At 37.0% G+C, this 12,687-nt stretch overlaps 1 protein-coding gene across 2 annotated transcripts in view; it reads right to left on the bottom strand.

Moving 5' to 3' along the window:
- FNBP4 (formin binding protein 4) overlaps positions 1-12,687 on the bottom strand; it is a 37,939-nt gene that overhangs the window by 14,231 nt on the left and 11,021 nt on the right. For both annotated transcript variants that reach the window (XM_029956596.1, XM_029956597.1), the window contains exons 8-12: positions 11,367-11,577; positions 7,961-8,085; positions 6,126-6,230; positions 4,739-4,872; positions 3,576-3,763 (exon numbers count right to left, since the gene is read on the bottom strand). In XM_029956596.1, the coding sequence (XP_029812456.1) occupies positions 3,576-3,763; positions 4,739-4,872; positions 6,126-6,230; positions 7,961-8,085; positions 11,367-11,577 (763 nt within the window). The remainder of the gene's footprint in view (positions 1-3,575; positions 3,764-4,738; positions 4,873-6,125; positions 6,231-7,960; positions 8,086-11,366; positions 11,578-12,687) is intronic.

Here is a 12,687-nt window from a genome sequence, read left to right as displayed (position 1 = left end):
AGTGTATTATATAATAATAGAACATCAAGATTACATCAGAACTAAGGTAGTAAGTAACGAGGATTAATAATTTATCAAACTTCCTTCTACTAAACCAACAACATTTGGTAGATAAATGAGTAAGCCACGTTTTACATGTTCTCACCTAGAAACATAGCAGAAACGTCTGTGATGGCAACGTGCTACTACACAAAGCAACTCAACGAAATACAGGTTCAAGGTTAATAATGGGGTTTACAACCCCCAGCAAAGCTAGTCAAAATTAAACTGTGTAAATAAGTAGATAAATTTAGTAGCAAACAAGGAGCATTTTTAGTTAACGTTTGACTCCCATACTAGGTTTGCTCAAAACATAAAAACTGTCTTAACACTGATAATTTCATTTAGCTTAAACACAAAGAACTTCAATCCGTCTTAGTTTGAACATTCACAGATATCCTACTACACGATGCTTCTTTTCATTTCTAAATATAACCCAGCTTGTATATTTTGCCTTTTAAGAGACCATTTAAGTCTGAAATCCAAGGAGAGATTAAAGGTAAACACAGCTTTTGGGGCGCCTGGGTGGCTTAGTCAGTTAAGCAGCCAACTTCGGCGCAGGTCATAATCTCCTTGTTTGTGAGTTCGAGCCCCCCCCTTACTGTCAGGCTCTGTGCTGAGCTCAGAGCCTGGAGCCTGCTTAGGATTCTTATCTCCCTCTCTCTGCCCCTCCCTCTCTCCAATATGAATAAACCTCAAAACAAATTTTGGATAAAACTAGAGTATACTTATGCTAAGTGAAATCAGTCAGAGAAAGACAAATATATGACTTCACTCATACGTGGAATTTAAGATACAAAACAGATGACCATAAATGGGAAGGGAAGAAAAATAATATAAAAACAAGGAGGGAGGCAAAACATAAGAGACCCTTAAATACAGAGAACAAACAGGGTTGCTGGAGGGGTTGTAGGCAAGGGGTGGGCTAGATGGGTAAGGGGCACTAAGGAAGACACTTGTTGGAATGAGCACTGGGTGTTATATGTAGGGGATGAGTCACTGGATTCTACTCCTGGAATCTTTATTGCACTACATGCTAACTTGATGTAAATTAAAAAAATTTTTTTAATTAAAAACATAAACATAAACACAGCATTTATTATATGCTAATAAGTTAGGAAACTATAGGCTTAGAAGAGTGTGGGGATATAAATTTTGCTCTTCAAAAACCTATTTTTTTCTATGCATCTTTGTTTCTATTTATAGGCGTGCTTCCTTTATTGTTTTCCTGTATTTCTCTAAAGAAAAAATTTTGCTTAGTATTCTGAATCAAGAAGCCAGTTTAGCAATTTAAAGCAAGAAGTTATTGTACAAATAATAGTTCCATTCTTAACCAAGAGGCCAGTTTTTGGACAAATAATAGTTCCATACTTTTGAAAAGCAGCTCAATTTAACCCAAGTAACAAAGCCTAATATCAGTAGGTATCTTGAAATATCACTCATCTTTAGAGACAGGATGTTAAATTCAAATAATGAACAAAGATTAAAAATGAACAGAAGTTTGAAACTTCCTTGCTCCCCACAGTAATTTTTCCTATTTAAAACATGGTTTTGACCACTACTGAGCTGACAAAAAGAATATATTAAATAAACTTTCTTATAGGCTTAAAATAGTGATCAGTATTGCTCTTAAGTCTCAAAATCCTCAGTACAAGATTTAGGATTTATTTAGATCAAGATTATCAAGTTTCAATGCTTCTCATTAAAGAGACGTAAGAATATAAACAAATATCAATGACTTTTCCTACATCATAACTGTTTTACTTAGATAGGAATGTCTCAAAGCCTTCCCTTAACCAGATAGTACCCAACTGTATGTGTCATCAACAAAGGGAGGAAATAATTCTAGTATGTTCACAGAACACTTAAGTGTTAGTGATTCTAAAATACTCAGCTTTTGTAACATACCAAAAAAAAAAAAAAAAAGGCCTTAGACAGCAGTCAGGAGTGGAATCTCCTCTCCAGAACCACCATCAAGCCTTCACTGGACTAACTTCAGTTTACCAACTACTAAAAACCACACATGATAAAACCAACTTCTGAGACGTATCTATCATTACTACCAAAAGAATGAGGAAAGTAAAAAGAAAATCTCTTCATGAAACTATTAAGTAGAAATACCCTGTAACTCAGAAAATGTATTTCTAGAATAGTCAGTAGAATAAAACCACCCTCTGCTTTGTGCAAAATTATCACTGGAGCCAAATGTGGCTTTTTGTTTAGTGATCTGATAATCACCCCAGCGTATTTAAGTTTCATTAGGCACATTATCAGAACTTTTTAATTGGGATCAGGGAAAAACAATACAAAACATCACTTTTGGTAATCAGAGGACAAAAGAGTTCAGCTGTCCACTCCCTATGTTACCAACAAATTCAATTTCTTTATCTTAAAAGATTTGTTACCTTAAAGTCAAATCACAGACTCCTGTTTCATGTACTATCATTTTAACAAATAACTACCAGTTTTTTAGAACAAAAAACGTTGCTAATCATATCCTTTAATCATGTCCTTGACTAGGCTTCACTATTCACTTATTACTGTTATTCCAGGAATGGTGGATTTAGAGGTGGGAAAATGCATCTTCCACAATGTGGGAATCAAGCCACTCCTCTTTAGAGGAGCTCAGGTTGATTAAGGAGCTATGAAAACCTTTTTAAAAATGTATACAACAAAATAAGGGGCACCTGGGTGGGTCAGTTGGTTAAGTCCAACTCTTGATTTTGGTCATGATCCCAGGGTCATAGGATCCAACCCCACACTGAGCTCCCTGCTCAGGGCAGAGCCTACTTAATATTCTCTTCTCCTCTGCCCCTCTCCCCCATGCTCTCTAAAAATAAATAAATAAAAATAACATATACAAGAAAACTAAAGACCTCTAGGAGAACATTAACTGGGTTGAGCCATCCTGATTATTTTATAGTAAAATCTTGGTGGCAATTTCCAATAATTATTTTGTTTCTCTGAAATAATGGTCCTAGTTTCATACTGTTTTTTCAGAACATTTTGATTTATAACACTCATACCTGCTCTAAGAACAGTGGAGTGGAAAAACAAGGCTGCCATATCTACAGACTAAATTTTCTATAGAAACACAAAACAAATCTACTACCACTCCACACAGACATTAACAATACAGCTAACAGTTCCTTAACCTTAACATTTCTGTGAGTGGATACATGGCTTTGGACAATCCTTATTGTCATTAAGATCTATTGGGCTTTATTAAATGATTCCAGATTCAGGGAGCATCCTATCTAGAAAGAAGATGGAGGCTCCAATGGGACAATCTTTTAAAAATTAAAATGTATTGGCTCATCGTTTTATTTTTTATCAAAGTCTGATATCATTAGTTTGCTGATTTCTAAGGAGCCTTAGTTATTAACTGTTGCATTTTTATGTTAAGCCACTTTTTTTTAACTAGCAATTTATGTTATGATTTGAATTACTTTCTTCTTTTATGGTATCAACTAACACAAGCCTTTTTTTCCTCCAAAATTATTTCTCTCCAATTAGTACAGGGTAAATTGTCCCACCTGTGGAATTCTCAGAGGATTCTGTAGAATTTGAATCAGTGCCAGTTTTGTCTTTCAAGGTCTGTTTAGGAAGAGTCTCGTCTCTACTTTCTTGTGCTTGGCTTTCTTCCTCCTCCTCCTCACCATCTGGGAACTCCCACTGAGACTCGCCCGACTGTTCGTTTACATAGAAATATCGTCTATGATCCCTAAATTACAAGAAAGAAAACACACGTTTTAAGACCCATTCTCCTACAAAGACACTTCCATTTGGTCCTGTCCCAGGACAGCAGTCTGCTCTCACAGGGACGAACCTCTTCTTAATGGACTGCTATTCACAAAGGCAACAAAGAGCTTTGACAATTGAGGATGAAGAACCAAGGATAATTCAAAGCTATTTGCACTGCCAGCAGCTCTGTGAATACAGCCCTGAGCCCTCACTTCAACAGATGACTTAGAAAACACCTCTCACATTTTGTTTTTTGCCAATGCTTAACAGGGTTTCAAGTTTCATTAACGAAGGGACTCAATCTCCTAGAACACTAATTTCCCTTCCGAAGAAGAGAACAACGAAGTTTGCGAAAGGTGACTCTTCCCCTCTTGGACCGTGGAATTCACATTTCATACTCTTGATATCAAACACAGTGAAAGCTAAAGAGAGGGAGAGGATCTGGGAGCTGAAAAATAAAAGAGCAAAGATTTCAAATAACGAAAAAAAAAATCAAGAAAAGCCAAATATAAAAAGAAATGTTTTCATCTGACCTGCTGGCAGAAGATAGTAATCTTGTTCTTCTTTCACATCTTCTGGCACGAAGCTTTCCTTAACTTCACCGAGGTTAATCAGGAGTAGTTGCTTCCAGAGGTCCTGTAAAGCGCACAGAGCTCTCGCATGCGCTTAACCCCCAAGCCCGCCCTACTCCGTGCAACAACACTCTGGAGAGTAAAAACCAGCTTTGTCCATCTTGGGAAAAAATCCGTTACATGGAACACTTTAAACATTGCTTTTTGTTTCTCCGTGTGGCTGGCCCAAATTGTAAGTGCTTGCGGTGCTCTGCCTGCCCGGCACCGCTAACAGCAGCTGCTCTCAGTCTCCAAACAGGCTGTCAGGTCGTCAGATGGTGATGATCACAAATCATGTCTGAGATGTCAAAGGTGAAAGGTGAAAAGGGGAGAAGAGTGCGTACCTGTCCCAGTGGCAGGACCAGCCTTTAGGAGTGGCGTTTATTTCATACTGTTTTAGTTGTTCTGCTGCATCCTGAAGTTTTCGTTTAAGGTAGTTCCCATTAAGAGCCCCTTCCCTCCAGTCTGCAATCCGAGTCTAAAAATCAACAGAGAAATAAGCTAAAAACGTACTGTTACGTCAAGAGACTGAAATAAACAGCGGGACAGGTCATCTGGCCCACGACCGCATTGCTATACTCTCGCAAAAGGAGAACAGACCAAAAACGCAAAGAAATACTGTCTTAATTTCATGAAAAATGTTTACTCTGAAGAGTTCTGAAAAACAAGACTGGACCCCAGTACATTTTTATGCTGCCAGCTCTCCAGTATCTGTGAAAATGAGTAGCAATTTTATTTTTGCCCTTTGGACTATATTAATTCCTTAGCAATTTTAGTTTCTGGTCGATAGACCATCTGATTCAGTAATCAAATGCAAAGGTTCAAAACTTAGGGAGGTCAGCTTCTTATAAGAGTTCCTTACTGAATCCTATCCTGCCAAGTTGTAAACTACACAGGTTACAAAAGGACTTAGAACTTTTTTAGGATCCTTTAATTAGGATCCATGTTATTTAATCCATTTATTTACTTATTTAATTTATATCCAAGTTAGTTAGCATACAGTACAATGATTCTACTAGAATCCAGTGAGTCATCCCCTACATACCCCAACAAGTGTCCTCCTTAATGCCCCTTGCCAATTTAGCCCATTTCCCCAACCCACAACCCCTCCAGCAACCTTCAATTTATTCTCTGTATTTAAGGGTCTCTTATGTTTTGAAACCCTCCGTGTTTTTATATTAATTTTGCTTCCCTTCCCTATGTCCGTCTTGTATCTTAAATTCCACATATGAACAAAGTCATATATTTGGCTTTCTCTGATTTCACTTAGCATAATACACTCTAGTTCCAACCACGTTGTTGCAAATGTCAAGATTTCAGTTTTTGCTTGCCAAATAATATTCCATCGTGGGTATACACACACACACAACCTTCTTTATCCATTCATCTTTTGATGGACATCTGGACTCTTTCCATAATCTGACTATTGTTGACAGTGCTACTGTAAACATTGGGGTGCATGTGCCCCTTTGAATCAGCATTTCTGTATAAAAATCGTTCTTAAATAGAATATATGACTACTGAAGGTGGCATCATCACACACAAAATCTTAGTATTCATCTTCATAGTTATATTCTACTTTAGCTAATACACAGTTTTATTTCCTGGGTTGGTGGTTCAAATATGCACGAATGTTAAAAATTTCAACTTAGGATTAAAACAAATTAGATAAATGCCTCACACATATAGCATTTTCCCCAAAGACCAACTATACAAAAATGGTTAAATTACCTCAGTCTGTAAGAGGAGCACATGAAAATTGGAGATGGACTGTCTATTAATGCCTAAGAACTCAAATTTACTCGTCAGGGTATTTGCCAGTTCTCCAATCTGAAACTATAATGCAGGAAAAAAAGAAGAATAAAATTGAATCAGCAATATTTTTTGTATTATGTAAATTAAAAAAAATTTTTTTAATGGTTTATTTATTTTTGAGACAGAGAGAGCACTAATGGGGGAGGGGCAGAGAGAGAAAGGGAGACACAGAATCCGAAGCAGGCTCCAGGCTCTGAGCTGTCAGTACAGAGCCTGATGGGGGTCAAATCCACAAACCCTGAGATCATGAGCCGAAGTCGGATGCTTAACCGACTGAGCCACCCAGGGGCCCCATTTTTTTTCTTAAACACACTAATAAAACAAGTCTGCCTAGAAACAGCTCTTCGTTAACAGCTGCATGTAAACGGTGATGAGAAAAAAGTTACGGAGAAGTTTCCAATTTACAGCAAAATAATTCACGTAACAAGTGATAAATAATGACAAGCCTAGAGAAATTAATTGCATATATACTTGGAGACAACACAGAATTCAGGCAAAAATAAACGCTAAATGATTTAACTCCCAAACCATCATTTAATCATCACTAAATGCTTTTATCAGCTACACAATGAACAAAATTAAATCTCTCAGTCCCTTTCACATGGCTGTACACTAGCTGGTGACTGGATAAACTCAAGTAAAAGAATATGGTATGTAATTTTCCCAACAGACCATCTTTAAATAGCCACATATTTACATGGCCCAATTCTTGTGACATTAGGCTAGAAAACTGAAACCAAACTTGCCTTTATGTAAGGAAAAGTAGTGCACACAGGAATTAAATTAGTGACTTTTAGTTTCTTCAGTACTTCCAAACTACAAAAACCTGCATTTGACATGCTATTACTGCTTTCCAATGAGAGCTTTACTTTTATTTTTTATTTATATTTTAATGTTTATTTTTGAGAGAAAGAGAAAGAGAGGAAGAGAGAAAGAATGTGGGCATGTGCTTATGGGTGGGGCAAAGAGAGGGAGACAGAGAATATGAAGTAGGCTCTATGCTGACAGCGGAGAGTCTGATATGGGGCTTGAACCCATAAACCCATGAGATCATGATGTGAGCAGAAGTCGAACACTTAACTGACTGAGCCACTCAGGTGCCCCTGAAGGCTTAACTTTTAAAAAAGAGCAATTAAATTACTTATAATTTATTTTTGGATAATTTCTCTATATCAAGTCAGTCTTATAATTCAGTGGTTCAGCCTGAAATACCACCTTTTCACATAAATGATTTATACTAGGAAATAGTAAAGATGACTTTTACTACTTGCTAACAAAAAAAGTAGTTTGATTGCCCAATTTAAAAATATTTGTCAGGGTGCCCCGGTGACTCAAGTCAGTTAAGCGTCCAAATCTTGATTTAAGCTCAGGTCATGATCTCAGAGTTTGTGGGATCGAGCCCTGCCTTGGGCTCTGCACTGCCAGTGTGGAGCCTGCTCGCAGTTCTCTCTCCCTCTCTCTCTTCCCCTCCTCTGCTCACACACACAACAACAAACTTTAAACAAACATTAAAAATATTTGTTGGGGGACCTGGGTGCCTCAGGAGGTTAAGTCTCCGACTTTGGCTCAGGTCAGGATCTCATGGTTCCTGAGTCTGAACTATGCATTGAGCTCTCTGCTCTAAGTACAGAGAATACTTCAGATCCTCTGTCTTTCTCTCTCTACCCCTCCTCTGCTTGGATGCTCTCTCTCAAATAAACATTAAAAACATTTTTAAAAAATATATCTGTCAAGCCATATTAAATACATACTTTCAAGTCTTGTTGTTCTTCTTCTTTAGGTGCTGTTGGTACTTTTATCTTCTCTGGAGATTCTTCAACTTCCATCTCTTTGTCTGAATTCTCATCTATTTTTTCTGAAGTGTCAGCACCAATTACTACAAAAGAAAACATAAAATTAAATCAGGAAGAACAATTCTAATATAGTACCGTACGTAACTTTTCTTACTCCTATATGGAAATATCTAAAAAAAAATTGTTTTTTCCCGTTGCCTGTGTTTTCCTTATTAAAGAAACCATAATGATTTACCCACCTGTCTTTATAAAGCCAAAACACTTTATCCTCTATAATCCCCTTTCTTAAAATGTCTATAAATAACACAATGTGTTTTACCACATTACCCTGTAGTCTTTAGTTTCCCTTTCTCATTCATCTATTTATTTTTTCTAATCTATTCCAGGATACCATTGCTTCAATTACTTATAAAAGCTAGGTATCAAAGCTGATATATAGTAAGAGTTCTTCACAAAATGCGTTTTGAAAACAAGGGGTTCACTATCAGCAGCATTTATTTCAAACTACCTGATAAACTCCTTTCTGAACTGGTTAAGACCTGTAGACAATCTATATTAGACCCAACTACTCTTCTCATTGGTGATATCCCTTAGTGGGAAACTTCAAAAAAGAACAGGTTTACCATCAAATAATTTGGAGTAAAAAGCATGAACTCTGTCATGTTGCTTATCAAACTAGTCCACATATATGATGTAAATATTTCCGTCATGAAGCTACCAAGTGATTTTTTAAAAAAACAGCCAAATTTAAATACTTTTTCTTGATTGGTTAAGCTTTGATCTAAAGAATAATGTGAGTTTTAACATCACCTTCAGCCTTTATTAGCCTATAAGTTTATATTAGGAGCCCCTGAGTGGCTCAGGTGGTTGAACATCTGACTTCAGCTCAGGTCGTGATCTCACGGTTCGCGGGTTCGAGGCCCACATTGGGCTCTGTGCTAACCACTAGCTCAGAGCCTGGAGTCTGTCTTCAGATTCTGTGTCTCCTTCTCTATCTGCCCCTCCCCTGTTCATGCTCTTTTAAAAATAAATAAATGTAAAAAAAAAAAAATTTACATTAAGTACTTAACCTTATCATATAATGGCCTTATTCTTTTTATTATTAATATTCCTTCTGCATTTTCAAATTGTTTGAAACCAAATTTATAATTCATAATTCACTTGTATATTAGACATCTTACATTTGCTGGCAGGTACAAAGAATTTAACAATTTAAAACACCGCTAGCGCTCTAAGACTTTTGACTATTTCAAAGGGCAATTAGATAGGGTCTACCAAGTTAAAATGTACATATCCCTTGACCTAACAATATATTGCTAGAAATCTATACTGACACTAAAATCTGCATAAAGATATATATCAAAATATTCATTAAGACATTGTTTTAATTGTGAAGTACCATAATAAATATAAAGAATGAAATGAGTGCTCAAGTAACTACAACCCAGCTTAATGGAAGACGATTACTGGCACTTCTGAAGCTCCCAGTGCCTCTGCCATCACATCCACACCAGACATAATCTCTACCCTAATGGTGTAAGTACCTTCCTTTACTTTCAATATGGATAGATCCTTAGGCACAATATTTTTTAACCTATTTTCCAACTTACATGGAAAGAATACTAACATATGCATTCTCTTATGGCTTTTTAAATTCAACACTACAGTTTCTTAGATTCACTTTAACGCAAATTAACTGTAGATCATTGATTCTTTTCACTGCTGTTTAGTATTCAATTTCAAGAACACACTAGAATTTATCCATTCTACTTTGAGTGGACACCTGAATGACTTGCTAGTATTACTGGATCATACAAATGCAGTATTACTTTTAAGAGAGAAACATGGACACAACTTACATGTCCACGGATGAGGAAAAGTTAAATGCAAATATCTATACTACTTAGTGGTTAAAAACAATAATTTTAAACACTTTAAGTATGTTTAACAATCCACATGGTTAATCTCATATGGCAAAAATTACATATGCACATGTACACATTACATAACTACAAATGAATACAGAGGAAAGGTCTGGAAGGATATAAGTAAAGGACAGAGACAATGGACTTCAGAGGCAGGGACTGCAAACAGGGAAATGATTAATGGGGACTTTAGATTTCCACTTCATATTCTTCTATATGAGTTGAGAAAAGAAAAAATTCAAACAACCATGTTTACATTTACTTATTACTGTTTTTGTTTATTTGTTGTATCTTAACCGTAACCTATAAAGGTATCTTCTGTTAAGTACACTAAGGTCTGGTGCTCAAATCTTACTGCTAATTTTCCACTAAAGAATTAGGGCCATGTGTAGTTATCTCTCCACTTGCTTATCTAAGAAAGCCCAGGATAATCCCACTCAATATTAGAGTCATACATAATGTCAGACACTTTGAAAGAGAGTTCAGGTATCCAAAGGTAAAGTGAGACTCTAGGGAATTATAAGAACACAGACTGTAAACTGTCTTTGGATAATTAAAAAAAAAAGAGTATACCTGAGTTTTGATTTTCTAGAGACTTGCTGCTGAAAATCTCTAATCTCCATTGTATTATACATTTCTGCCTGATACATTCAATTCAATGAAATAAGGACTTATATCTAGGAAGTCACTGAATGCGAGTTGGTTAGAGGGCTATGTTCTGAGCAGATACATCACACTTCAGGATGTATTCCTCGTGGATGTTAATAATGCTGGAGCCCTGGCTTACCAGGTTTTGTACTATATCAAAAGAAAGTCTGAATATCATGTAATGTCTTGAACTATACATAATAAATTATAACCAATTTTTAAGGAAATATTATTTGAATAAAACACAAAAGCCTTCTTCCAAAAAATTGAGATTAAGGGCCAAATTGAGATTAAGATATTGATTCTATTAACAGATTAGAAAGATGCAGAGGGGTCTCTTCTTCGTTACCCTGAATAAAGGTTAAGTTGAGCCCTCATGAAAGGATGAATCTATCTAAAGAAACAACCAGAGGCTGGGCAACTTATACACAGACAGAGAGCAGAGGAGGCTGGGCTTGGCAGAGGTAGTCCTCACCTGCCTTGCTTACAAACTGCAAACAGTGAGCTAAGAAGAGCCCATGGACTTGCTTTTCTGTTTTTGAGGGAGAAGTAGTCCCCAATCAGTAGTGAATCCTCAACCGAAGGTCCTGGAAACGGAGCTTCCTTTCACTTCTCTCCTTTTCACAGAGCAAGAAAAGGAGAGAAATGAAAGCTCCCTTTCCAGCACTTCCATAAAAAGGTACAAGTGCTACCTCCTCCTTCTTGCTGAAAAGGGGAAAAAAAAAAGACTAAGAAGGATTTCCCCTTTATATGTTTCAAATCTGAAAGTTTAATGTAAAAACACTAATTACCAGTTTCTCCATTTTCTGGAGTCTCTCGTCCAGTTTTGCTAGAACTCCGGCTGGTTGATTCTGGACTGGTAGCTCGAACAAACATCTTCCATTTCCCTCTTTTAGACATAAGTCTACGCATTCCATCCTGAGATGCTGGCTGGCTGATGTCAGAACGTGGACTAGACCCTGACACACTACCATCTCCTTCCTCCAAGGCTCGTAACTCTGCCTACAATGAACATGACAACAAAGTTAGCGTTATTACCTGTTCATCAACACTTAAGCATTTCTAACACCAAGAATGATAACTGTGTATTAGAATTAAAATCCTTTGAGGGTAGGAGTATTTAATACATTTTTTCCCATCAGAGTCAAGCATTATGCTTGTTACTTAACAAAAACTTATTCATGATTATAGTTAACAAATACCAACTTTGAAAGGGAAAAGGTTCTAAAGATCCACTAAGAGGCAAATTTTCCAGAACATGAACTTAATGAAGTCTAACGTAGCTTGTCCCTCTCTAATAGCTTCAAATTTTCCCAAAGGGGGACAGCTTTACGGAGATATTGCTGTTATAACACCTGTTATGTTTTTGCTTCATATTCCAAGCAGCAGCAGATAAAACTGTTTCAAGAAAAATCAGGGCATGGGGACCTGGGTGGCTCAGTCAGTTAAGCATCCAACTCTTGGTTTCAGCTCAGATCATGATCCCGTGGTTATGGGATTGGGACCCATGTGGGAGTTCGTGCTGAGCACTGTGTTGAGCCTGCTTGGGATTCTCTCCCTCCCCTTCTCTCTCTGCCTCTCCCCAGTTCACTCACCCTCTCTCTCAAATACAAACAAACATTAAAAATTTTTTAAAAAGAAAGAAAAAAGAAAAATCAGGGCAAAAAATAATAAAAATCAACTTCTCAATCAGGAAAATTTCCCCAAGGACCATCTTTTTTTAAAGGAAAACACACGAAATTATGAGTTCCTCTTAATCTATTATCTTACAAGACCCATTTAAGTTTTAAAAAAAATTCTTTTCGGGGTGCCTGGGTGGCTCAGTGGTTGAGCATCCGGCTTCCGCTCAGGTCATGATCTCACGGTTTGTGGGTTCAAGCCCTGCATCGGGCTCTCTGCTGACAACTCAGAGCCTGGAGCCTGTCTTCAGAATCTGTGTCTCCCTCTCTCACTGACCCTCCCCTGCTCATACTGTCTCTCTCTCTCTCTCAAAAATGAATAAAACATTAAAAAAATCAAAATTTAAAAAAAAATTGTTTTCAACATTTATTTCCTTTCGTGAGACAGAATGACAGAGCATGAGCAGGGGAGGGGCAGAGAGAGGAGGAGACA

This window comes from Suricata suricatta, chromosome 11 (assembly GCF_006229205.1).
Source record: "Suricata suricatta isolate VVHF042 chromosome 11, meerkat_22Aug2017_6uvM2_HiC, whole genome shotgun sequence".
Classification (NCBI taxonomy): Eukaryota; Metazoa; Chordata; class Mammalia; order Carnivora; family Herpestidae; genus Suricata; species Suricata suricatta.
The sequence above is the reverse complement of the archived record's forward strand: the minus strand, read 5'-3'. Positions and strand labels throughout refer to the sequence as shown.